The 27,404-nt window shown below is 43.8% G+C and overlaps 2 protein-coding genes across 10 annotated transcripts; one reads left to right on the forward strand and one right to left on the reverse strand.

Annotated features, from left to right (window-relative positions):
• Positions 1-183: 183 nt before the first annotated feature.
• On the reverse strand, positions 184-19,513 carry srpx (sushi-repeat containing protein X-linked). 3 transcript variants are annotated; one of them, XM_061791533.1, is made up of 10 exons: positions 19,332-19,513; positions 11,045-11,101; positions 8,778-8,966; positions 6,294-6,470; positions 4,326-4,452; positions 4,088-4,209; positions 3,571-3,750; positions 2,543-2,676; positions 1,110-1,231; positions 184-1,025 (listed from the first exon to the last, which is right to left on the reverse strand). In XM_061791533.1, exons 1-10 carry the CDS (start codon positions 19,384-19,386, stop codon positions 842-844), a joined length of 1,347 nt encoding a protein of 448 aa, XP_061647517.1. In that variant the 5' UTR covers positions 19,387-19,513; the 3' UTR covers positions 184-841. The 3 variants fall into 3 exon arrangements, with proteins under 3 accessions (XP_061647517.1, XP_061647518.1, XP_061647519.1); XM_061791534.1 differs by lacking the exon at positions 11,045-11,101; XM_061791535.1 differs by lacking the exons at positions 8,778-8,966; positions 11,045-11,101.
• Positions 14,405-27,366, forward strand: otc (ornithine transcarbamylase). Of its 7 annotated transcripts, none has more exons than XM_061791543.1 (14): positions 14,405-15,125; positions 16,200-16,348; positions 16,445-16,609; positions 20,907-21,212; positions 23,752-24,108; positions 24,183-24,321; positions 24,406-24,487; positions 24,859-24,907; positions 25,540-25,693; positions 25,760-25,882; positions 26,506-26,559; positions 26,632-26,781; positions 26,900-27,037; positions 27,143-27,366. In XM_061791543.1, the coding sequence occupies exons 5-14, from the start codon at positions 24,026-24,028 to the stop codon at positions 27,200-27,202; spliced, it is 1,032 nt and encodes a 343-aa protein (XP_061647527.1). In that variant the 5' UTR covers positions 14,405-15,125; positions 16,200-16,348; positions 16,445-16,609; positions 20,907-21,212; positions 23,752-24,025; the 3' UTR covers positions 27,203-27,366. The 7 variants fall into 7 exon arrangements, with proteins under 7 accessions (XP_061647527.1, XP_061647520.1, XP_061647521.1 ...); XM_061791536.1 differs by having other exon boundaries at positions 14,410-15,125; positions 24,820-24,907; XM_061791537.1 differs by having other exon boundaries at positions 14,410-15,125; positions 24,014-24,108; positions 24,820-24,907.
• Positions 27,367-27,404: the final 38 nt, after the last annotated feature.

Below are 27,404 nucleotides of genomic sequence, written 5' to 3' on the forward strand. Positions count from 1 at the left end.
CGCACGCTCGATTTTTTTTTTTGTAATCAAATTCAAGAAAAGAACAAAATGTGTGTTTTGTTCGGGACGTTTGAGTTATTTAGTTTCCACGACACAAGCATGTTCAGAAATGCTGAACTCCCAGCCTCCAGTGTGACTGTAAACGTTCTTATCTTTTTGAGACACAAACTCAATCAGTCCTGGTCTGGAAAAAGGAGTTTAAAAAAAAAGCACTTGACATTTGTTTGATTAATCGCCTGAGAATATTCCCCATAGTTGATCAAGAAAAATGTGTTCCCACATTCAAGGCGTGTTGAGAAATATGCTAATATGAAGAGTGGTTAACAGTATGACAGTTTAGGATGTTAAAATGTGACTTGAAACATCAGTTCTTCAGTTTTAACAGATTATTCATAGTTCCATTACTTTCTGTGGGAAAAATGTATTGTAAATGTGAATAGTTCATTTTTTGGGGGAGGTGCCACAAAACAGCACACAGAGTATACGCCAAAGAGTGTGAGAATACATTATTATTATTATTAAGGAAGTGGGACATAAATAGCATAGTTTTCCACTCCGTACAGTACAAATATTTTTTTGTACAAAACATTTTTGTTTTGAAAAAAAGAATTATTAAAAAAAAAGAACACATACCGGTAGACAAGACACAGGAATCAATATGATTGTCGTGACGTTGTGACTTGGATGGCTTTTAAAACCCAAAAAATCTCCTCTCTTGAGATGAATGACGTGGCAGCGAAGACACGACATGCGCTGCGACTTGAGGGAAGCCGCTGGATCGAAAACGGCGGCAGGTTCCGGGGCGGGCGGGCGGGCGGACGCGAGCGCGAACGCGGCCCATTTACGATTGACAGGTCTGTCCGGCCGCCTGCTGCATCGCCATCTCGTCCTTGCGCAGGGGTAACGCGTCCACGGTGGCGAACAGCTCGGCCGCCGTGATCGGGAACGGGTACCGTTGCATGTCCGTGCCCTGCTTGTCCACCAGAACCATCTGGAAGGACCTTTGCGGGATCTGGAGCAGTAACCTAGGCAACGCGGAGGAGACGCCGTGCGCCGTCAAGTGTGCGGACATCACACGGAAATGAAATGATGTGTGTGTACTCGTGTACCTGAGTTGCAAGGCGAGCATGGGGGGGAGAAGCCTGTGTCGAATGCGGCCAATTTGGGCCGGGTAATTCCCCACCAGCTCGATGACGGTCATATGACGAACGTCCAGTCCGCACTGGGCATGCTGTTGTCGCCACAGATATACAAGTTGAATACTCTGACACCTCGTACATACAAAGGATATCTTTTTAGATACAGTAAACCCGTGTCCATTACGAGGGACACATTCCAGACCCACCCGCAATCGATGCAAATGGACAATATAAAGAGAACGCAAATCTCATATACTCGACATTAGAGGTGCAACAATTCATCGTCAACTCTTTTGGTCATCATTGGATTGTTCGGAGACGTCGAACCTAAAATGGTCCAAAGCCTCGGAATTTCAGCTCCCCGGCAGTAAATATTCTCTGATTTCTGTGGTCTTCAATGAAAGCCGACTTGTTCATCTTACAATACATTTACAAACATCTGCTTCTACTTTGGAAAATGACGATCAACGTTTGTGCGTATTTTTCTGACGTGTTACGGACCAAATCGGTGACCGAATCATACAATTATGATGACGACGAGTGTAACGTTGCGTCCAAATCAGCTTCCACTAGTCGGGTTGAATTGCACCCTGGAGCGTTCGGCACAGGACAAGGGACAATAAATGTGGGATACGATTACTATCCATATATATAGATGTATAAAAGTGGTAGATTTAAGCAACTCAAAAAAAAAAAGATTGCGCGTTGTCTCATTGGTCCGCTTCAATCGCACGCCGGAGGGTCTAGCCCCCACGTATCTGTTTCCAGGATGCGTGGATCAGGTGCTGCTGGATGCGCCCGCTGGGATTTCAGCTGACGAGCCATCGGTCTCGGAAAGGTCACACAATTCAAGACAATGTGACTTCGTAGCTCGTGACAAGGCGGGCCCTCGGACTAGCCTAGCCTAATTAGAGAAGATGGCCGCCTCACGTATCCGTCACTGTGACGTGTTCCCACCCGGGCGTAGCCACATATACGCTGTATATATTGGAATAGATTCAGAGCACACCGCCAAAATGTCAGGTAAATGAGAAAGTACCGTCCAGTACGCCGAAAGAATGAGGATCTTAACTCTGTTGTATAAACAGCAACAAGTGGATGCGCAGGTTCTTTGCACCTTCTGCCATCTAGTGGCAAGTCGAGTGGAAGCATTCTGCCTGTCACTATAAGTCGTGGGCATAAATACATGAACAAACATACCTTAGTTGTAGTAAATCAAGAATTTTCTGACCAATTAAGGGAAATTGGATCATTTCCTGCGGCACACCGGATGATTTGTCATTGAACGGTGGTCGGGAATCGGTGCAGTATTGCAACAACAACAACAACAACAAAAAGCTGCGGGCGTTCATCCACTCCGTGCAGTGTTTATCGACACCATTTTACACTTCCGCACAGCTCACCTGCAGATTGGTCATCTGGAAGCGGTAATTATGATTGGCAGCCGTCGGGGCGGAGATAATGAGGAGCCTTCGCTTCTCGTAGAACTGGTCGAGGAGCGCCGAGGCCCTGCGCACGCCCACGTTAATGTTCATGGCTGCGACGGGCGAAAGAATGCATGGATGAACCAAGGCAATGCGCAGCGACTGGAACGAGATTCGACGCGACGCGAGATTTCGTGGGCTCCGTTCCCGTTCCCGTCGGCCTCACAGGAAGTGAAATTAGCACGCCGCAGGCAAAGGCACACGAAATGAGCGGCATGAATAATGGAAGAGCAATACTTGAATACATCACGTCGGCTATGTTTTCGCCCTCATTTGTCATTTTGTGTGCGCGTGGGCCAAGAAGTCGGCACATTTTGGGCCCGGTTCCACTTAATCACAACGCAGCATCAACCGCAAAAGCTCTCAACGGTCTTCCTGGAATAATTACACCGATTCTATTCTTATTTGTAATATTACATCATAACTGACCACAGTGAATACACAGTAAGAGCGAACACAATTTGTATCGATTGATATAATGTACTCCGTCTCTGTGGCGAGATGCACATGTAACGAGATAAAGGACGGACAGATCAAGTCATTGATATACATTTATGTTTATTCATGTCTGTAGAATTGTGTGACGTTTTACAAAAAGAGGTCTTTTAGAAGCCGGCCACTTGTCACCAGTCAATTTGTTGGTTAAAAATAAAAAAAGGGTCATCAAACGCAAGGGGCCATTATGTAATAAAATCACGAGGCGATAATACGCTTTCAACCGGGCGAGTCTCTGAGGGCAGCCATAAATACGATGTGGCCCGCAATGAAAACAAATTGGAAACCCTCGCTGTAGAAAGTACTGGTTTCCCCAATGTTGTGCTATTTACTTGCAGTTCCTGTTGGACACAAACGCACATGGATAAGGGTATTGATTTCCTAATCAATGGATGGCGACGAGGTCGTTTAAGATGCAGAGGTCACATGATTGGCATTGGCGTGTTACGTACGTGCACAGTTGGTGTCGCTACCGGACCAGGTGAGTCCGTACTGGCACACTCTGGCGGCGCTGCCCTGTAGATCGGCACCGCCGGTGCAGGTAAATTCGCAGGTGGCGCCGTAGTTATCGCCGTCGCTGTCGCATTTCATGTAGCCGTTGTCGGGGGGGGACAGCGGACTGCAGCGCCGCACTGGAGAGGAAGACATTGGACGTAGAGCAACGTGTTAATGTCATTTACACCAGTGGTTCCCGGACCAGAGGCGGCCCGCGAGCCACAGCTTAGGGGCACAAATGATTATGTCGGATCATTTCGAAAAGTGCCTACCTACAGTTGGGGACCCGTGCCAATAAAAGCAACTTAAGAAAGCAATTATTAGCGATTTCTTGTTTTTCTACTGCTTCATTGTTTGACTCGCTCGCCGCTAATTTGCGTTCTCTCGCTTGCACGTTATCAACCTGCTAGACCTGATGACTGATCACATTGTACGTGCAATTCAAAGAGTTGTCCATCTTTTACAAAATCCCACCTCGCACTCGGGCGGTGAAGCGACAGGATCCTTTGTTCCCCGCACGATCCGACACGGTGTAGGACATCTTGTGAAGACCTTCGGGGAAATCCGACTTGGGAGGTTTCCCTTTCAGGATCACACTGCAAAAGGCCGAGGACGAGCTTTGATGAGAGATGCCCTCGTCTGTCGGCTGCGTGAATACCAAACAACAGGGCGAGAGAAGAAGGCCAGACGGGCGGGGGGGACGTAGACGTACTCGGTAAGGATGCCGTCGGCCGTGTCCACACCTTCGGGCGTGTCCCAGGTCACCCTGGCCGTCAGCTTGCCTGGTTCCGCCCACTTGTCCTTCACATGAGGACACTTGATCTTTGGCAGGTCCTCGTCTGGAGTAAATGCAAAACGACAAAGAGAAAATGCTCTGTATGAGCTTACTTGAAGCATGCGTGTCATTAGTTTCCAAAGAAAATCTCCACTTTTTGTTTGAATCAACCTAACGCTTGAACATTTGGTGGAAGGAGGCGCGTTCACTTTCTCCAAAGTTGACATTTTGTTTGTTTGTGCTGTGCTGACTACTACCACTACTATGAAAATAAAGGCATAAATACATTTTTCAAGAATAAATTCAACATTTCAAAGGAGTAAAGTAAGAATACAGAGGGAAAACATATTTACATTTGATGGCCAGAGGTGTTTATTTGTTATTTATGGGAATTCTGACATTTACTTGTTTAAGTTAAAACAGTTTTCTTGGGGGGAACAAAAATCGGTTTTATTTAGTATTATTTCTTAAATCCAGAATCTTTTTTCTTTCAGTTTTTAATCATCACACTGCAACAAATAGCACTCAGATATGGCATATTTTAAAAAGAAAATTAAATACACATTATAATATTTTATTTATAAAGTCCCTGTAAAGCGAACATAAATACTGTCTTCTAAAGTCGGCACACCAGAGACAAGCGAGTTGCTAACGACACTGCCAAATTTGAACGATTAAACAAATCATAATATACAAAAAATGAGACTTCAAATCGTGAAAAATCAAGACGTTGTCTCCACTCTCAAACGCCGTGGGCGTATGCCCGCTGAATGTGTGAAACCACGCCTCGCCTTTGTCTCGCAACTTTCTTATGCCTCCACACCCTAACACGTTTGAGCCGCAAAAATATGTTCGCTTATACCTTTATATCCACCGGCCCGTCACGGGGCTTTCCACAGCGTGACGGGAGCCGCTAGCCACCGGCTAGCTTGCGAGCTAACAGGCTTCTGGGGCTACTCTCGGCCGGCAGTCGTCGGTTGGTTTGGGAATTTAAATAATGACTCCAAGCTGCTCTGTAAATTGTGGCACCTGGGGTAGCTGCATTTTCGAGAAACAACATAGCTAGCTAGCTAGCTAACTACACGTTGTAGTGGTAGCAATGGAACAACTAACAATAACGAGCAAGTTTTCATATATATATATATATATATATATCGGGGGAGGAGGAACACATGCTGGCTGCCCAACTACGTCGCTGGGAAATTGTTTTAGCTATGCCCAAAAAAAAATCAAGAAGAGAAATGGTGAAAACCACTTTAAACGCTATATTTAGACGTTTCGGTTCTGCGTCGTTCCAAGTCTTTTCACATGTTTTCAGTAATCATCTTCAAACATGCATATTTGTATTTAGAAACAAATCTCTGAATGGACTTCGCAGGGCCGTCAAGTGTAAGTGTTGCGCTAAGTAGATTGAATTGGTTTGAGTGTGTTTAATAAGCAAAAGCTGAAGAATGTCAAAAGTGACTCAAAGTGCTTCAGGGTGCAGTCGTGACAAATCAAATCTGCTTCCTTTTAAGAATTGAAAGCTTTGAGAGACTTTGCTTCTTAGGCCAGGAGTAAAAAAAAAATAAAAAAAAAAAAATGTCAAAAGGTCTTGAAACAAAGTGACATCTTCACAGGGCGACTCCATCGTCTGTCGGCAACAAGACTGGAAGGTTAAAAGTGTGGGGGCGTGACTGCAGAAACATCAACAATGTCCCAAGTCTACTCAGGCATGTAAAGCAAGCACATCAGTGAAGGCCTTGTCGCGCAAATATGTACAATACATTCCTGCCTGTCTTTATACCAGAAGCATGTGTAACCTTGAATTACATCTCTGAACTGTAAGTCAATGGTGAGGAACCCATTGCCGATATGTAATAATAAATATTTGTTCAATATTTGCAGGTATCGGCACGCGCTTACCGACACAGGCGGGGACCGCGGCGCTCCAGGCTTTGTTGTACTGGCAAGTGGCCGTCTTGGGGCCCTTCAGGGTGAACCCCGGTGAGCAGAAGAACTCGCAGCGAGAGTTGTAGTAGGAGCCGTCCGAACACTTGTAGCCGCCATTCGTGGGCATGCTCATCTTGGGACAGCGGATCTCTGGCAAAGACAGCGATTGAGGATTGGTTGGGGAAAGTACGTCAAGCTAGCACAAATAGAACATTATTCGTGAGAAGAGCAGTGTGGGCAGTAGTAAGCAATTGTTTTAATTTAGAGGCGCTTCAAGTACTCATCGTTTTGGAAAAGAAAAAAAACCAATGACACAAAGATGGTCTTTCGATGATCGTTCATATTTTGGGCAAAGGTGAACTGAACGGCTATTTCTGCCTGATGAACTTGATCGTGAACGCGCTCATTCTGCCGTTTGCGAATGATTTGTGAACATGTCAGTTGCTTTTCAACCCATCGCAAATCTGGCTAAACACGCTGTAAACGAGCTTTCATATATTTGGCAACCACAGGCAGCAACAGTCGTACGGCGTGCGTCATCAAAACGCGATGTGTGCCTAGTGGGGGGGAAAAATAAAGCAGCACCACTCCTCATGCTTCCACAAATCATACACACTGCTGGACATTTCATGGGGGTTTTACAGTAACTTACTGGCAACTCATTTACAGATTGTCCACAGACTGTGTTCATGTTTGCACATTAAGGACTACAGTCCTCTTTTTGTTTGAAGTCCTCAATTTAAAAAAGAAAGAGGAAAAAAAAGGGGGTGGGGGGAAATCAAGCTTACAAGTTGTTCCTCATGTTTTTGAAACTGAAGGGTGAAAGCTGCAGCTGGCTACTGAATGGATGGCAACAATGGGGAAATGCCAGTATTTTGAGAATAACAGCTCGCAGCAACATATTGGAAGAAACACACAAACTATGAACTGGTTCATTTGTGGAACGCTGAACTGAGTTCAAGTTTCAAATTTGTCATTTGAACTACTTTGCGTAGAAATGTTACTTTCCCAACACTGGATGGTGGCCACCTCACGTCACGTTGCTAATGCATGCACGCTTATTATTTCCATCCATCCCTCCATTTTCTGAGCCGCTTCTGCCGGAGCCTATCCCCGCAGTCATCGGGCAGGAGGCGGGGTACGCCCCGAACCGGTTGCCGGCCAATCGCAGGGCACATACAAACAAACAACCATTCGCACTCACAGTCACACCTACGGGCAATTTAGAGTCTCCAATGCATGCATGCTTTTGGGATGTGGGAGCAAACCGGAGTGCCCGGAGAAAACCCACGCTGGCACGGGGAGAACATGCAAACTCCACACAGGCGGGCCCGGGGATTGAACCCCGGTCGTCAGAACTGTGAGGCTGACCCACTAACCAGTCGTCCACCGTGCCGCCCTTTTTATTTCCATTAATCAGAATCAGAAACATCTTTATTTTGCCAAGTATGTATGAATATATATTCTCTGGAAATATATATATATATAATTGACAGAGAATACCTTTGAGACATAAAGACATGGTGAAAAACAGTCACTGAGCAAGAAAAGGTTGCTAGTAATCTGTAATTTGTTTTTGTTTTTTACAATTGTGCAAAAAGATGCAGAGTCCTTTAGAGCAATTAGAGCAGTTCGAATGACTAAACTCGCAATAGTCCGGTGCAATGACTATTGTGCAAAGGGCGCCGAGACATCAAGAAATGTATGCAGTTTAAAGTGACTGGTAGCGCGATAATCCGGGACAATGTCGATTGTGCAAATGTTGCAGATACGACTTAGTCAATTGTGCAAATGGTGCAGATGCTACTCTGGCACATGAGTGGCCAGTATTGGCCAACAACAGATATGCAAATAGTGCAGCGTGGCGAGACTACAACAGTGAGTGTACGAGTAATGTATAATTGGCCCGATAGAAATGTGGCAACAAACTCAAGACAAACAAATTGGCAGCATGTTGCAGTGGAATTGTGCGTTAACCGTTCAAGAAGTTCATGGCAAGAGGGAAGAAGCTGCTGGAATGTGTGCTAGTTTAAGTTTGCATTGTTCGGTAGCGCCTATACCTGAGGGAAGGAGCTGGAAGAGCTGCGTGTCCTCAAATTTTAAAATAGCAAACCTGCGCAACCAGCTTTGGTTTAACGAAGCCATATCCAAAAGGTACTCGGAAATGTGTGAGTGGCGTGGCGCAGAGGATAAGAGTACATGTCGTCGTCGTGCCCCTGAGCAAGACACTTCGCCCGCATTTCCCTACGAATGAATGTGGTTTGCATGTTTGGCAGCGGCCGGAGGGGCCGCAGGCGCAGAATGGCAGCCACGCTTCTGTCAGACTCCCCCAGGCCAGCTGTGGCTACACAAGTACTTTACCACCGCCAGATGTGACTCATGCACTCACTCAAGAACAAAGCGTGAAATTGTCAAATGTCTTTGTAGTGCATTATTGTTACTAATCCTCGTCCTCACCTCGACATGCGTAACTGGAGGACCAGTGTTTGCTGGCCATGCACACCACCTCGGTGCTCTGAGACTCATATCCTTGCTTGCAGCGGATTTTACAGCGCGCGCCCATGGCGTTCTTGGAGTGTTGTCCCCTTGGCGTGCGGCAGCTCACGTCGCCGTGCTTCACCTTGATGGGCGCGCACCACGCTGCCCCTAAAAAGTACATGAAGTCTGTTGCTTTGATGTTTTATGCCTCTTTATTTCAGAATTACACCGTGAAGCTCCCCCCCCCCCCGTTTCTCACAGGGTAACGTTGCAGACCAATGTGGAATACGAGGAGGAAATCGATGATATAATGTCGAGAGCGTAAAAACACCCTTTTTCTACCCATACAGGTAAATGTATATAGTATAAAATATGTAGGAAATACTGCACATATTGTCACATGGTCTGTGTGTTAGCTAGAGTATGTACCTTTAAGAGGCAGGCCCGGTGAGGTGGCATGTGACGTGGCGAGACCGCGTGTGAATGTCCGGCCGTGAGCTGTGGCCGACGGCTGTGTTTATGTGGTTAACTTTTCTCTCGGCGTTCAATCAACAGCTGAAAAATGCATCGGAGATTGTGACTCTCCTTTCCCGCATGTGTGGGAATAGTAAGTATGCTGTAAAAACTCAGGAGGGGGGGGGGGGGGGGGGGGGGAAATAGCTATATTGAAAATAATTTAGCAATACAGCTGGGGGTGCGAACGATGAATCACGATACACTGTAATGCAAGTGGAAGAGACGATTAAAAAAAGCTCAGTGAGTGACACTTACCTGCCTGATCGACACATCATCGACACAGAACGACGAGCACGTTTCCTTACACTAATATGCCTGTTATGTTGATGCGATATTAACTCATTTAACTTCAAAACGTTGACGCGGAGTAATACAGAAGTGTGACTCGTTCATTTGTTTGCACTTATCCACATTGCTGCGGTGTGTGGCGGGCCAGATGGTCTACAGCAGTGATTCTCAACGTTTGGGTGGGTCGCAGACAGCGAGCAAAAATGACACGTATCAATTCTTATTTTGTTTTTTCCCGCAACAGTTCAGAGGCAGATGTAGCTGGCTCAAGCTATAGCCACGAAAGTACACCGTAAACAAATACAGTGCAGCTCAGCCTCTTGCTAATGGAAGTCACGGCGAACACGATAACAATAAACTCATTTGAAACGGCTTTTGAAAATGTGTTGTCAGAGGCCATCTTTAAACAAAATATGCTCTTTATTGTTCTCGTTTTTTTCAAAGTGGTTTGGCGACTTTGCGAGAAAACAAAACAGTATACTCCTATTGCCTTTCCATATTTAGGGCATATTTACTCCTGGTGTTGTTGTTGTTTTGTTTTTTTTGACAAGGTGTGGGTGTGTCGTATGCTATTGGCCATATTTCATCATTCTGGACATTTGTGCTGCACTAGCAGATGTTTGATTTTCATCAAACTAGTCGACTAGTCAGTGCACTTTAAAAATGATGCTCACTGCCGACATGTTTATTGAAATCGTTGACTCAGAAGTGATATAACAATGTCATTTTGTGTCTGCTTATAATTTTGTTGACCATTTTTATTTCCTAATTATAACATGTCCCATAAATACAAAAGTACCATCTTATCAAAACAACACAATTTAGTGCTTTAAATAAATACTGTGCATTGAATTAACTGAGGTTAGCATGTTTGCGTGGACCTCGACAAGGCCGGCTGCCCCTCTTAAAAAATAATTGCCCATTCCTGTACTTTACTAGATTATTCATTCAGATTTACAAGTTGGTTCAAGGAGGACTTTGCGTACTTGCGCCAACCAAAGCCATGATAAAAAAAAGAGTAAACATACGACCGAGTCTGAGCGCATCAAAAAGAAGTCTTCAAGGCTTTAGGGGGCTCATTCAAAAGATTGTGGACTTGCTTTTGCCTTCAAGCAGCCCAAGTTCCCATGTCAACCATCGTCGTGATACGGAGAAGGCGACCCACAGCTAGTCCACGATGGTAAGCAACCAACATTTCTCCAAGTGGGACGCAAGTCTACCATGCTTGTGTAAGTAAACTTTTGCCTAGCGGTTTCTCCTCCGACATTTAAAATCTTCAGTGTATTTTCCGCCCGGCTCAGGATAAACACAAACACGCACGGCTAATTCCCAGCATGAAAAGGAGTATTCATTGCAAGGGAATAGGAGAGAGAAGGCATTCCTTTTGAGCTTCTCTCAGCCTTCACACAGTTTAGAGCAAAAAAAGGAAACCGTGGCGTCACCTTTGAATGCATGAGAATACCAGTCCTCATCATCTCCGTAGGCGTGCTGTCCTGACCCTGGGGAGGCAAGCAAAAGATAAAAAAAAAAAAAAAGAAGAAGAAAAAAAGGAAAGCAACTAATAAGCAGGAGAAGACAGTGTCCAAGATGTTAGGCAATGTTTTGAATACATTCTCCCGGGCTTTTGTGTCCGTGCGTGCTACAAAACAGCTCCGGGATCAAGTTTAAAAGATTGCTTTTACATCTGAAACACTCACAAGAGAGAGGCGCGCGCGCGCGTGTGTGTGTGTGTGCGTGCGTGCGTGCGTGTGGATCTTTTGGGTTGAAGTCATGCAGAAAGAGTGAAGCTCAAATGATCCATTTTGTTCCATCCATTTTGCACAAGGGAACCACTTATATTCATTCAGGGAGAATTAGTGGTGATTTTTGCAACAGGGGCAATAGTTCAACAGTGATTGGCTGTGTATCAATAAATCCTGCAGTGCTGTTTTTTAAATTAACCTCCATAGTGTGTGTTTATCTGAATCTGGCACTAGCGATTCTCCCTCTCCTTTTTCTGACGTGTGTGGCAGCAGAGCCCTTGGCCCTTAGTTGCCAAGGAAACAGCATAATGAGTGTGACATGAATTCTGTCTCATAAATTTTGCCTCGAAACAAGTATGATTATGATTTACAATTATATTTGATAATATATTTTATATTGTAATTTCTTTTATATATACTTTAGCATATATAAAATATATGAGCGCAACTTACATACACAACTTTTATATATAGACACTTTATACACCATACCACGTAAATTAATATTTCTTTTAAAATGTTCACTTTAGATATTGTCTTTATAGCTAATTAAGGATTTATGCTAGCATCATTGACCAACGAATACAATTTGTAATATTTCCTTTGCGTTCCGAGAGTTATTGCACATGAGTGATTTTCTTTCCTACAACACAGCACCGGGAGCACATAAAGTGCACTTGGAACCCTTTTGGTTCCGAAACAGCTCCCCATCAAGCATACTTACCGCAGGCATCGATTCCTCCTTAGCCAGTTTAAGCAGCAAACAGAAGCGTCTAAGGCAGAGGGGTTTTCAAAGTGCGTCACGGGGGTGCGGGGGGCCTCCCTGAGACACTGTAAACCCTTTTCACAACGCTGAAGCTTCAAATGAAAAATGCATTGTTCAATTTATTTGTCCTCAAGCTGCCGCCTCACACTTGGAAAACAATATGAGGAGAAAGCCAGGCTGGATTTGCAGTACATTTGATATTGATTGATATTTGCGGGTTTTGATCACTGCAGTATTTACAAGCACATTTCAAGTGACACGTCAGCTATGGCAGAACTCATGAAACAACAATTATAAAAGCTCAAGGTAAACAATAAATGTTCAATACCACTTTTTTTTCAGACGAATATTAGTATGAGTATTCGCTCTTGAGTAATCGCCGATACCAAGTAGCGATAACACTCGTACTTTTGATACAGAAATTTCAGTGAACACGATTGTGAAACAAAGACCTTTTTTTCTTTTTTCTTTCTGACGCATATGATGATTCGTCAGTGTGTCAAACATACATAAGGTAGCGAGCGCCAACTACTGGCGAGGAGGACTTACTTACTCGATGTCTTCTTTTTTTGTGTGCCTTAAGTACTGGTGGCTGTTATTGGCAGCCTTCAAGAGAACCCGATGGCTTGAATTAATGAATTACCATGTATCGGCATTGGCCCAACGCCGATACATGCTATCGGTACTCGACGACCCCTAATCGTCATATCACATGAGCCTTTATAATAAAAAGAGATCTGGGCTGCCGTCGCCAAGCCATACCAATGCGATATATACAGGAAATGTGTTGTTGTTGTTGTTGTTGTTTTTTAAATAATGCTGAAACGGAGTCCTAATTTCTTATGTGTATGTGGCTAAAAAGCGAACGGTGAAGTGTCTGTCACTAAAATGCACAAAAAGCAGATAATGAATGGGGCTATCATTGCCAATTGCCTGTCAAACATCCACACTCATTTCCTCTCTTGGTATTATTATAAAATAACTACAGCGACTAGGGCAATCCGCATCTTCCTTGAAAATCAATCCATGTTGTTTGTGCTTCAGTCAAAATAATAACACTACAGTTTATTTGGCGCTTCATAATGTTGTTTCAGGATGAGAACACCAGGGGTCGCGGTTGTTTTACAACGACTTTATTATGTATGGTGTTGAACGACCGAAGATGCTTTGGAGTTGACCATAATGCAATGAAAGTCGAGTCGAAGTCGATTACTTCGTGACGTCACGGATATATTGGGAGCCGAGTACAGCGTTTTGCACCGTTTCACATAAAGACATATTTCGAGTGATTGCTGTGGAAAGAAATCAAAACAAATGATTAAAAATACAAGGTGACCATTACGTATGAATGTACAGGTCCATCTCTATAAATGTGAATATATATGCTCAAATTTATGGAAATAGCATCCCTAAATAAATGGTGCAACAGAAGCCTGCAGATGAAAATAGATGCCATTTGTTGTTTTCAAATTTGTGGCGGAACTGTGCGAGGCTTCAGGGTCTGCCCCGATTGCATTTTCCAGCAAATAAATCACATCTATAGTCATCTGCAGGCTTCCGTTGGACAATTTATTTTGGTATATTTATTGGTCTATGCTTTGACTGTAATTTGAATTTACTATGGGATTTTTATTGGGTGTTGGGTGTGCTGTACATTGTTGGACATATTGCATCATGTCAGGCTCTCACATTGACTGGAAAGTACCAATCTGGCCATTTATGATGCAGTCAAATTGGCAGATACAGTGGATTTTAGTGGCTTGATTTTTTTTTTTGGGGGGACAATATCCAATCCCTTGCTTTTGTTTATGCTGCCACGACACATATCTGAATTGTGCCACTTAAGTGCAAAGAAAAAAAACCATCGGAATTGTGTCATTTGAACCATGCACTGTAAATCCAGCCCAAGGAGTAAGATCAATTGTGGTGAGGGAGCCAAGAGGAAGCACAGGGAAGGTCAGGAATCCAATTCAAAACGATTGAGAACAAGTGAGCGGTTCAACTTGTGTTGGTGAATGTGTGCTCTGTTCACTAGCATCCACAGAGGAGGTGTGTCCCGTCCTCTTCCAGGCTTCGCATGTCAGTCTTCTGGTTAGTGACGTTGGCAATTGAGCCAGAATTCTCCATGTGGCTTTTTTCCCCCCCCCTGACACTTCTCTAACCAATATAGGATGGCACACACACACACGCACGCACGCACACACGCACGCACTCTCTTGTCTCTCTCTCTCTTTTCTCACACACACACACACAAAGCTGCGACCAAAACAGCGTTCTGGTTTTCACTGACATGACACATCGTCACTGGGGAAGAGTAAAACACTCACGCTGAGTTTTGCTGGCTCAGAGGAAAACTTGCGATTGCGCTCGTTGAAGAGGAGAAAAGACGAGGCCATATATGGAAAATGCATTGCAGAAAATGAGACACCCAAGAGTTCTTGAGATGCCTCGGGGAGCTCACGAGGAAATTGTGTTTGCAGGCTCGCAAATCGCGCCGAGATTGAATGCGCTGGAACCTCCGAAGTGGTACAATTTAGAATCAGGCCAAATTTGAATGCCTCAAAAGTCACACAAAACCTGGACTCCAAACCATCATCGGGCTTGATTCAAAACTGGCGGGACTTCAGTTCATTGAGCATTTCAAGGGATTGATTTGTGATTGACTCTTTGGATTTTTTCTTGCTGCTGGAAAAGTGTGACGCAACCATAGAACAGGAACTGGAACTTACTGCAACACAAGAAAGGGTCTGCTCAGGAGAATACCGGCAGTCTCTCGACATACACTCACTTACATGGCTTCAAAGTTTCAAGATCCTACGCCAGTTCCAATTGCAGGGCGCACATAGCCAAACAACCCATTTGGAGTCTATCAGGCATTTTTTTTGTGGGAGGAAATCAAAGTAACCGGAGAGAAGCCACCCAGACACGCAAGCCCCACACGCGAAGCCCGAAGCCCGAAGCCCGAAGCCCGAAGCCCGAAGCCCGGATTTGAACCCACCACCTCTGAACTGTGAGGTAGATGTGACAGTCGCCCAAAGTGCCGCCCACTTATTTAAAGGAGATCCATTTTTCCAAAGCGACGTTTTCTAGTACCGGGCAACTAATATTGTCTCCATCGTGCCTCAGTAAATACGTGAAATATGAATTCGAATGGTCCCTCGCATTCCTGAGGAATTTCGTGAGCTTGTCGTCCTCCGGCTTCCCTTTCCGCTTCGAGCATATCAAACACGTGCGCTCTCACAGGCGGGTCTTCGACACGGAGGCGAGCGATCAGAGGAAAGGGGGCGGTCTGAGCCAAATATGGACAAAGCGGATACAAGAGTGGGTCAAACAGAAGTAGCCGTCATAGGGACCCTGTTGTGGACACGCAAATGACAAAAACAAGGTGTTTTTGGGAATGAAATTCACACTTTTATACTAAGAGACTCTAGGGAGGTCGAAATAGGCAAATTACGGGACCTTCAAAACATCCAGCGACCCATCAATTTTGTTTTTAATCAATAATCCTGTTCAGGGTTGCAGGGATCTGGAGCCTATCACAGCTGACTTCTGGGATTTAGGTTTTATTTTTAGTTCCAGCTTCCATGGTTGACCTACCAGTTTCTTCTTTGACCTACTATTGGTGACGCACACAAATAAATGCAATCAAATGGGAGTTGCGAGAAATACCGCTGATGATATTCCATATGATTTTATGTTTTACAGGGGTTAACTTCTTTTTACACTTAATTAGAGTCAACATTTTTGTCATATCTTCTCCTATCCCGCACTTGCGCTGGTTTCCTGTGAGCGTGCATGCGTGCCCTCTGATCATCTTACAACCAGTCCAAGGTCAACCTTACAACCTTGCCCAAAGTCAGCTGGGATAGGCTCCGCGGTAATCGAAAAATGATCGATGGATGGATGGATTTTCCAAAACTTGATTTGGAGTTTCGAAGGTCCATCGTTCAAATCTGCAATCCGACATAAAAAAACAAAAACCAAAACCCAAAAACGTTATGTTGTTTCCTCACATTTCTGCCTCCACAGTCTGGCCTTCCCGCACCATTCATCATTCTTCCCTTCGGTTCTAATTACATCTTTCCTCAGCGCATCTTTTATAAAGGCAGTCCACGTTCGACACGCGTATTAAGCGACGCGTCTTAATTATTCTGCGCCTCACCGCCAACGGTGTCTACAAAGTTTGTTTGAGGCCACAGCTGTAATTCATCTACGCCTGAACAAAAACCACTCGATGCGTAAGTTCATCTGCCAGAACCAGAACACTCACTGCCTTCCGAGCCCTAATTGTCTGTTTCACCAATTTGATCCTACAATTGTATTTCACTTGCCAGATCAGAGGACGTACGAGGAGACTCATCACAGCAGGCTTCTATTTATCTTCATCCATCCACAACGGACTGTAGGACGTGCGCCAAGTTCAACAAAACTCATCTCATCACTGCACCAAATTTTACTATCCAAGTGCGTCAAGGCCACACAAAGTGGATGCTAATAGGGTAAGACAACATTTGACTTGTGAGTTTTATTTGTTGTGTTTTTCCTCTAGAGCTGTGAGCAATCACCATAAACATAACATAAAGCAGCAGTTGGGCAGAGAGTGAATAATTCTTCCAAACAGAGGCCAAGACTTTTTTTTACAAGCTGTTACTTGCCACTCTCAGTTTCAGTTTACTGCGAAAGTAAACGTTAAACAATATTTAACCAAACCGCATAACTTTGTCTTACGACAGTCTACAAGCTTAATGCAAAACGCCATATATGGGCTACCGAAAGTGGCATCAATGTCGCTGTGTTATATAACCCTTTAAGCCATGGATATTTTAGCACAACTGGTGCGGCAGCACATGGAGACAGACAATAGTACACCAATTGCAGGCATTCATTCTTTATCGCCTGCAAAAAATGACTATTATCACTACAGCACTCAAATGTGAAGGTAACGGTGCAACAATTAATCGATTGATCCACAATAATTGATTATCGATCGAATCAACAACAATAATCCCTTCATTGTTTCGAGACCTTGTTAAACTTAAAATGATCTAATTGTTCTGTATTCCAGGCTCTCGACCGGAAATATTGTCAGATTTTTGTAGTCCTCCATGAAAGCAGACTTATTATCGTTGCGTTTAATCAAAATAAGACATTGACGAAAATCCGATTTTATTTTGGGAAAGACTAATCAATATTTTTGCCCTTTTTCTGAAATGTTATGAACCAAACTAGTGACTGAATCATAATCATTTTACATTTGTGCATTTTCTGCAATGTCAATTTGAAATAATGCCGTGTTTGAATAAAGGATGGAAATTATAATCTTTTTAAATCCCATGAATGAAAGAATCCCCCCCCCAAAATAATTGACAGATGACTTAACTATTGAAATAATAATTCATTGTAGCCCTAGATGAATGCATATATCCCATCCCTTTTTCTGTACCGCTTGTTAGATGTTAGATGAGCTGGAGAAATTCTTTGAAAGAAGTTGAAATGATCCAACAGCGGTTCATTTTCCCTGTCGACCATCCAGCAAATGTCGACAAATGCCTCTCCGTCTGAACAAGAGATGATGATTAGGTGTGGATGCTCGTAAGCGAGCGGTGATTGAGAGGATGTCGATATAGCATTGGCTCGCTAATGACTCATCTTGCCTCGCACGGGAAAATATGGCCGTAGATGCGCATGACACATCTCACAGCTAATGAGCGCGCCCGCGTGTTCAAGTCAGGTTTCCTCGCCTGTGCCACCCTTTGATCGTTTTGTTTCGATTCGACTTTAGGCTGCTTTCTTTTCCCAGAAAGAAAGAAAAAAAGTATTATCAGCGGAGGCGGCGTAAAAGCTCGTCTTCCCGCCAAACCTCGGGGAATGACAAAAGCTTTCAATGAGTGAGGCTGATTCCCAATTAGCTCGCAACACAAACTGCCTTCAAGCGCATGCTCGTCGTCTAAACGTGCACTTCCGGCTTCTGAGAGAGCAGAAAATGATGTCATTTCCTTTAGCTATAAATTCCTAACGAGGTTGCGGTCCCCTTTTCGAAATGTACTTTTACTCTCCTTACAGTTAAGACTGTCATTGAACCTACTATAACGACACTTTAGCTTCAAAACAACCTTTTTCCCAGAAAAAATGTTGAGGAACGCACAAAGCCTGCACAAAGCAGTGCAGTTCGCCATGGAGTGGCTTATAACGTTGAATCTTATAACGATTCCATATAGGCCCATCAACGAAGTGCGCCGCCCTTTTGGTACCATACCATTGTGTTCAATACTCTAAAAAAAAAAATTTTTTAAAAACTGCGTCAAAAAGTGGTATTGTAATCTCTTTCGCTACCCATTTCTAACTCTTCCCAAAAAAAAATAAAAATAAGAATACATTTGAATGGTACAGCACAGATCGGATATTTCGGTACCTATTCAAAACTTCTGACAACAGAAGATGCAAGTTTTTCCAAAAGCGATACAGTACGGCTCACCCCTTTATAACTTTGATCAATGAAAACACAAGGATACCCAAAAAGTGCTACCGTACTGATGGGTACTTTTGATTCCCATTCGAAACTTTTGGCAAAGGAAACACAAGGGTGCCAAAAGTGGTACGGCATGGATCAGCGTCCAACTGGACCGCTTGTTGGAGCTTTAGTGGAGATTTCAAGAATCATCCTGGCATTCAACATACACACCAGCGCCACCAGAGCAAACACAAACAAACAAACACACCCCTGTCAAATAAACTGCCCGCAAACGCACAGAGAGAGCAGAGCAGAGTCAGACATTTTCAGTGTGCATACGCAATGCAGCCGCTTGTGTTCATGTTTCAGCGTGCGTATGTTTGAAGTCACACCGCCAGTCTGGCCTCATTATATACTGCATGCGCGTGCTGTGTGTCGATGTGCATTAAGCGGCCATTCGCGCTGGCCTCACAGGCGGACTTCTTCTAAAAGGGGAAAAACAGCGAGCTGTGCAAGTTCCGCCGCATGCGCACTGCACTCCCCCCCCCCCCCCCCACCCCCGTTCCGCACCCCCTCCACGTACACGCAACTAAAAAAGTGGCTTGACCCACAAATCCAGCGCCCAACATCTAACGGCCTCCGACTTGAGAGAATCCAGCCTACAGACAAAAGAGATCGCGTCTCTTGAGATGAGTCAGCGGCAGCGGGGTTGTCTTTGGAAGGCAAACAAAAGAGCAGGGCAAGGATTTGGCAATAGGGTTAGTTCTTACCTTCATACGCAGAGCAGAAGCAGACGTGGACGCAGAGCAACAGCAGAGACCACATGTCCGTGCTGAGAAGGGGGACGAGGACAGGAAAGACGCTCCTCAACGTGTGAAGATCTCCTGCAGGAATACTTCCAGTGCATTCCTCCTTTTCCCTGAGAAAAAAAAGGCCCGCCTCTTTGCTCCACAAACAAGGGAACACAGTGTGGCTCACCCCGAGAGAGCCTTAAACTAACATGGACTCTTCGTCACCTTATAAAGCGGGGCAGGCCAACCGTTTTTCCTATCGGGCGCCATTTCACTTTAAATAAAGTCCTCCGAGGGACATATAGATTCATGTAAAAAATAAATAAATAAACACATTATGCGACAAAATATTCCATATTATATGTGATGAGCATTTTTTTGGCTGGCTCTCTATAACAGCTCCCTCGAGGTACAAGATCAATACAAACAGCGTGACGATAAAATGATCTATAAAGTTTCAATGAGCAAGCTTATCCTACAAAGATGTGTAATATACAGTGTACACGATGAGTCGGATTTTATTCATCCCTAGACTATATCATTATACTGTATCTATCCACAGTTTTGCTTTTGCTCTCATTTTTTTCCAGATGTAAAACTTTTCTATATTACCCCCCCCCAAAAAAAAAAGGGCCTCTTTGTCACAAACATGAACATGAACATGTGACCTGTCAAAATCGGTGTTAGTGAGCACTTCTCCTTTGCACAGATAATCCATTCAGCTCGCAGGTGTGGCATATCAAGATGCTGCTGCCACATACGCAGCCTGATCATTGCACACAGGCCACAATAAAAGGCCGCTCTAAAATGTGCACTTATAGTCTATTGGAGGTATCAGGGAGTGCTCAGAAAGCTACTCAGTATCTGGTGTGACCACCATTTGCCTCACGAAGTGCAACACAATTTATTTAAGATCCCCCCCCAAAAAAATTACGCAGAATGGAGGTGAATGGATGAGATCCCAACCCTTCTTTAATAATAATAATACTAATTGTTATTATTATTCATGTCTTTTCTGTGATATGCTGTGCCGTAGAAAATGTGATTCGATTGCAACAGGCACCTTCTGTTTAGCAATTAAGCAGACCTTTTGTTTATGAAAGGCCATTAAGGCTGTTTCATGCACCACGTGCGAACTTTTGTATGCAACCCATTAACTGGCTCATACTAGATATTGTTTCAAGAAAAAAAAATTTCAAGTGAAAAGTCGTAATCTTACAAGCGTAAACTCCGTCAAATGTTTTATGTTTTAAGAAAAAGTAGAGAGAGAATTGGGAAATTGAATTGTATATTTTCAAAAAGTCTGCAAATTCTTCACACTTCAAACTTTTTGGGGGAGATTTATTTTATTTTTTTTATCTTTTTGGGAAAAAATGTGAACAAATATTTATATTTTTGAAGTCTGTGAAACGTTTTATATTTTCAAGATAAGACGAAAAAAATGTTTAACATTGCTTTGAAAGAAAAATCTTGTTCCTTGAATATACCTCTTTTTTTCTTTCCAGCCACAACTTTATTCTTATAATATTATGCCTTTTTTTTTTTTTTTCCCAGTGTGGCCCTAATACAAAGAGTGAACAGAGTTCACGGCATGTGCACGGCAAGTCAACGCACGCAAGCGCTCGAGTGATTCTCGTGTTGTCAGCGAAATTTGAGCAGGATCAAATGCTGCGTAATTACATGGCTCCAACGCCACTTTCATACACTTTCTTTTCTTCTTTGCCGTTTATTGGCTCGGTCCCCAGGAATACAGCAAAATACAGATCCGGATAAAGATGCATACTGTTGCAATCTACTTGCATTTGGGAAGAGTGGGGCAGTGGACCGCCACATGGAGAAGATGGCGCTGCTGGTTCAAAGGTAATTGGCAAACACTTAGTAACCTGCATGACTGCCACCAAGAGGGCTGGAGTGGAACAGCGTTGCAGAATACATCGCATTTTAGTTGACTACGAAATACAATATACCTTCACATATTCGTAGTTCGGCATTTGCGAATTCGACTACTCGTGGATTTATTGATTTTTTTCTCCGTTACTTGCTGAAAAACTCCCCGACTCGCTGTTTTTGTGTTCAGGCCAATGCAATAAAAGTATTACTCTGACGCCATCTTGTGGCATCTTGGTGCCAAGAACTCTGTTGAAGTGAATTGAGGTGTATCGTTTGGATAAAAGCAGCGCTTTGCCGCCATGTTATGGCAATTACTGTCAGATTTTCCCAATTCGAGGCGTCAGTAGTCGAATGGATCTCGAGCAGGACTAACTCGCGCGCATGATTTGAAACGTGCTCAAATGTTACTTCAAACAGTTAATGAAGGTTTGATGATAGCCAGTTTGTTGATTTCAACTTCGACTGTATTTGGAGATTAGCTGATATTTTGATTAGATTTCATTTTGGACCACTACGGTTGACAGTGTCTGCTCCTTTCCCTTTGTTTTGCGCGCTTCCACTTTGCCTTCTATGGCAGTGACCTCCTTTTTTCACAGCTAATGTGAAGATGTGTGGTGTGTTTGTTTTTTGGGGGGTTTTTTTTCTTTCTTTCTTCGGTCAACCACGAGCGGATCCTTTTGTTGGCGTGGGTTCGAGTCAGCGGTCGCCATCCTCTCCCGCGGAGGACTTGACAGACGTATCTCTCACTTTAGCGACCTTCATAACAGTGGCTGTGCATTGTGAAGGTTTTTATTTAGTTTCCTCCGTCCTGGCTCGCTCCCACATCATTGTGCGAGTCTTTTATTCAGGGAGAGGGCTCGGTTTGTGCGGCTCTCTCGGGATTTGGATTTGTCCCGGAAGTGTCTTTTCAGTCAGTCTCGCTCTCATCATTTCATTTATTTTTGTATCGTGGTGCATATTTCGCTGTCCACTGAGCTGAACTCTCCGGAGAGTTGCCGACCTCGGGAGGCATGAGCTCTGCTTACTGTGATTGGGAAATCAACGGTTGCCAATTGTGAGATTGGCAAACTTCCTGTTTAGTTTCAGTAAGTGTCTCTAGTAACAAAACCGATTCATGCAATATCCCCAAAATCTAGTTTGTACGCAGACAAACAGGCTTGTTTAACAGGCTTGGAACCTCTAACGTAGAACACAGTCCATTTGGTAACACAGAAATTGAAATTCAGCAGTGAAATCCCGCTAATAGGGAAAATCTGCGAGGAATTGACACTCACCCACAAATGTTTGTAATTGCTTGTCGAGGCCGTAGACGATGGTGCAAAGCACTTTTTTTTTTTTTGGAAAACAACAGGCCACGGCCAGACTAAATGAAGCTCCTGCACTCACTTCAACATCGTTCTTTGGCAACAAGTCAACGCCACATGGCTTTGGCCTGAGCACAAAAACAGCGACTAGTTGAGTTTTTCAGCGAATGACGGAAGAAAGAAGAATGAAGAAAGAAAAAAAAATATATATATATATATATATCTATTCGAACATATCGGCAACGTCGTGAATGACGAACTGCAAATACGCGATATTCAGTGTAATCTGTTCCAATGTCAAACTGTTGCTGTTAGTTTACCATCAAAACCTGAAACAATTCCAAGCAAGATTCTTGATTTCCATACAACTATAAAAAAAAATATTTCGCCACGATGAATCATAAAACAGACCACCCGTAACCTTTTCTCAATTGTACAATTTCAGGGGTGTTCGACCTTAGAGGTTCCGCTATAACAAAACGCTGTGTGGGCTCCATGAAGAAAAATAACTTGCCCCACCTCGTGTGGCCAAATGGCAGCGCTCCCTTTATGGGACATAATAATGATGATGATGATGATGATGATGATGATGATAATGCATCCCCTCAAATGGCCGAACAGAACATCCCAGAAAAACAGCAGGCGCCACATTAAAGACATCATTGAGCACCTTGAGGGGCGACTGCGGTTTCCCTTTTTGGTCCAACACTGCCCCCTGCTGGATGTACAATGGAGCACACCATCGCCCCTAGGAAGAGAAACAACTATTCTTCAAAAAAAAACCTTACAAAATAGGATTAGCCTCATGGTATAAGTACCATGAACTACTTTCATAATAGCAATCAAAAAATAGCAATGTGCTTTGCAAAAAAAAGTAATCTCGGGTTTCTTTGTCTGTGGAGATTCGCAATCATAGAAAGTTTGAATGGAAGCATCCGGCCTCTTCTTCCCTTTTTTTCCCCCTGAAAATGTTCAAAAAGGACTTGGGCAACTATGCTTTAAAGGGCTTACGATATTTTAAAAAAATATAATAATAATAATTTAAAAAAAGCAACATATAAGACCGGAAAGACGAAATGCATAATTACAAATAATATACTTGTTATTGTGTACATGAGTAATATTGCAAAATGTGAGACACTTCTCATGACCAGACGTTGTTGAAAGGTGGGACCATTTATTTTGTTCTTTTTCTTTTTGTTTAGGCGGATGAAGATACTTTGGATATAGAGTTTGAACATAATAAAACTGAGACGTAGCATTCGAATACTTTGAAATGAATTAAATTGTGGTTAACAAAAAAATAAAATCAAACAAATGAAGACGAAGCCACACCCCATTTTAGGCGACGCTGCGTGTGCGTGTTGGCGTGCGCGTGCGCGCGCGTGTGTGTGCGTCTATCAATGAAGGCTTCTCTCTCTCTCTCTCTGCACGTGATCCATCTATAACGCCGCCCCTCCCACATAGACGAGTTTTGCGATGTATTTTCAACGTTTTGCCAGTAAAAGTCTCATTTCCGGAAGTTTGAGGACTTTTGAAAAGACCCTTCGTCGTGGATTTAGGTAAGACGATATAGATTTTTGGAATGAGAATCCTCCTCCTCCTCCTCCTCATCATCTTCGTCTTCATATGCCAGGAGCGGCGTTGCTGTGCAATGCGGCGCGAGTTTGAAGGGTCGCAGCTGCTTGACGCTGAAAGACTTCACTTCGGAAGAAATCAAGACGCTTTTGTGGCTTTCTGCCGATTTAAAAGATCGCATCAAGCGTGGAAAACAGGTCGGTCAGAATGTTTGCACTTGCGCTTTGTTACAACATGGTGGTGCATTTAGGGAACACCAATTCTCTGCTTGATACTTCCAGTATCTGCCTCTTCTGCAAGGGAAGTCCATTGCGATGATATTTGAGAAGAGGAGCACCAGAACAAGAATGTCCACAGAAACAGGTGTCATTCCACAGTTGCATGCACTTTTCTTTTTCATTTTCATTTTCTTCTAACGGTGCAACCATTCACACACCGGTGGCACTTAAACGCTCTGCTCAGCACTGCTGGACACAACAGCACTGCTGAGCAGGCAGGCAACACACATGCACGTTCTGGACAAAGCTTGACCACTGCACCCGCCCCCCCCAACCCCGGCTCAAAATGCGGTTATACTTCATTTACGCTTGCGACAAAAGATGAGCAAAACATATGAGAAAGTGCTCTCCCTGTGTTGCAAAGTACAAGTGCAATGGAAAAGACATATTGTTGAATATGTATCATTCTAATTGTAGGCTTCGCTTTGCTGGGGGGGCATCCTTGTTTCCTCACAGCCCAAGACATCCATCTGGGAGTGAACGAGAGTTGCGCTGACACTGCAAGGTCAGTCCCGTTAAGAGGCCCTCATCGGGCTTCGAAGAAATCGGAAAGCTACTTGGGCTTATTTGGGGCTCCTTTTGAAATATTCCAACAATTTTTGGAGAACATTTTGAACTGAGGCATCACAGTGGAGGGGGTCCAGTCCCGGGCTCCGGCCTTCCACATCTCCCCCCTGTGCTTGTGTGGGTTTTCTCTGGGTACTACTTCAATTTGTGACATTCCCAAATGAATTGATTCCCTGTTTTGGGATCAATTCATCACCTATATTTCGGGAAATTTAAATCACACATTCTTCCATAGAGTTCGCACACATTTCGGGAGACGTTCCTCACATTTTTCAGTCAATTCATCATTCTTTTCATTCCACGTTCTTGCTCATTTTTCTTTCAATTCCTCAAATGATTTGATACATTTCGAATATACACCTCACGTTTCAACAAATTTGCCAGACATTTTAGATACATTTACATTCTACTGTAACAATGTTACACACATTTTTCAATAGATTCTTCACTTATGGGCGGGATAGACTTCTCATGCATTGGAAGAAAAAAACAACAACATTTCCATAGAATAATCTTGCTATGATATTGTGCATTTTTTGTGAAGGCGTTTGCCACGATTTCCCACCGCAGGGTTCTATCAGGACTGTGTGACGTCGTCCTGGCTCGGGTGTGCAGTCACTCCACACTGGAGGAACTGGATAAGGAGTGCTCCATTCCCATCATCAACGGACTGTCAGACCTCTACCACCCGATCCAGATTCTGGCAGACTTCCTGACCTTACAGGTGCCTTCAAATACCGCCTCTATCTAAAAACAACATTCATCTGGTCAATGATTTGTCGCAATGCAGGAGCATTACGGGTCCCTCGCTGGACTAACGCTGAGCTGGATTGGAGATGGCAACAACGTCCTGCACTCTTTTATGATGACTGCACCCAAATTGGGAGTCCACTTAAAAGTTGCTACCCCGAAGGTACGTCTCCAGTCAAATGTTATTTTCCCATATGTTGCGCTTGCATATTTGCAGGATTAATGATTCCGATGATTGCTGGGATAAGGCTCCGGCCCGCCCGCGACCCGAGTGAGGATCCAGAAAACGGATGGGATGGATGTTTGTCCTTCGTCGACTTTATAGGCAATTTTTAAAGCAATCGTTTCGTGTATGATCATTTTTACGCTGTTTGACGCGTCCACTATTTGACCCTTCAAAGGCCAACAGGTGGAAAAACAGACAGTTCTTGGGACTGTTTCAGGCTCCCGCCGAATGTGCACATTGATAATATTTCTTGCGTTAATTCAGCCATTCCCGCCTCGTAAAATGACAACGGAATGAATAAGTTGATGAAATGACTCCAGTCAGTAGATTGGTTCATTGGACGAGTCGTTCGCGAACTCAGCACTGCTCGAGCCCTGTCAACCACTCACTTAAAAAAAGAAGACCAAGAAAATGTGCAGTGAAATACTTGGTGAATAGGGTGCGCTTCTAATATTTGGAGCGTGCATGTGCGCCCCTGTCTACAAATGAGTGTACCTGGCCCATGTCTGTTTACATCTTTTTTTTGGCATTCATTTGCAAAGTTTTATTTTCCTTCTCAGGATTATGAGCCAGAACGGAGCGTAGTTGAAGAGGCTGTGAGACTCTCGAAAAAGGTGAAGCTCCTTTTCAGCTTTGGATTGGTTTTTCTTTTACACGTTAATATGGAACATTTGATTCTACTCCAGCACGGCACGCGGCTCGTGCTGACCTCGGAGCCCACGGAGGCGGCTCGCGACAGCAACGTTTTGGTGACTGACACCTGGGTGAGCATGGGGCAGGAGGAGGAGAGAAGAAAAAGGCTCCAAGACTTCCATGGTTACCAGATTACCATGCAGGTAAACAATGACGGCGACCATGATGAAGATTGGAACTATTTGTCTTCCTTTAAACAAGGCATTCAACCTCACCTTTTGTTTTGTTTTGTCAACTGTGCACACTGTGTGTCATCTGCAGACAGGAAGTGTAGCCCAGCCAGACTGGACCTTCCTGCACTGTCTTCCCCGCAAAAAGGAGGAGGTGGACGATGACGTTTTCTACTCGTCCCGCTCCCTCGTCTTCCCGGAGGCAGAGAATCGGAAGTGGACAATCATGGTGAGGAGGAGGACGGATGTCCTCTTGAGCGGTATTCGAGAAATGAGTGATAACGGTCTTGTGGCAGTAAAATTATCCCAGCGCTTAACGGCTCTCTCTTCGTAGGGCTTGATGGTGTCACTCTTGACCGACTACAAACCACAAACGCCAACGCTCAAGTTTTAATTAGCAAGTTTAGGCGCATTCAAGACATCTCTTCATCAAAAGATCGATTTTGCTTTTTGAATCATACGTCAATTCAATTATATTGACTTCCTCGTGTGGCTGTATTAATATGGGTGTGAAGAAATTTCTCTATGATGGACAATGACAATAAAAAAGAAAAAGTATGCTGTCAAAATGTTAATGCATTATATGATGATAAAAT

The sequence above is a fragment of the Phyllopteryx taeniolatus genome, chromosome 12 (assembly GCF_024500385.1).
Source record: "Phyllopteryx taeniolatus isolate TA_2022b chromosome 12, UOR_Ptae_1.2, whole genome shotgun sequence".
Taxonomy (NCBI): domain Eukaryota; kingdom Metazoa; phylum Chordata; class Actinopteri; order Syngnathiformes; family Syngnathidae; genus Phyllopteryx; species Phyllopteryx taeniolatus.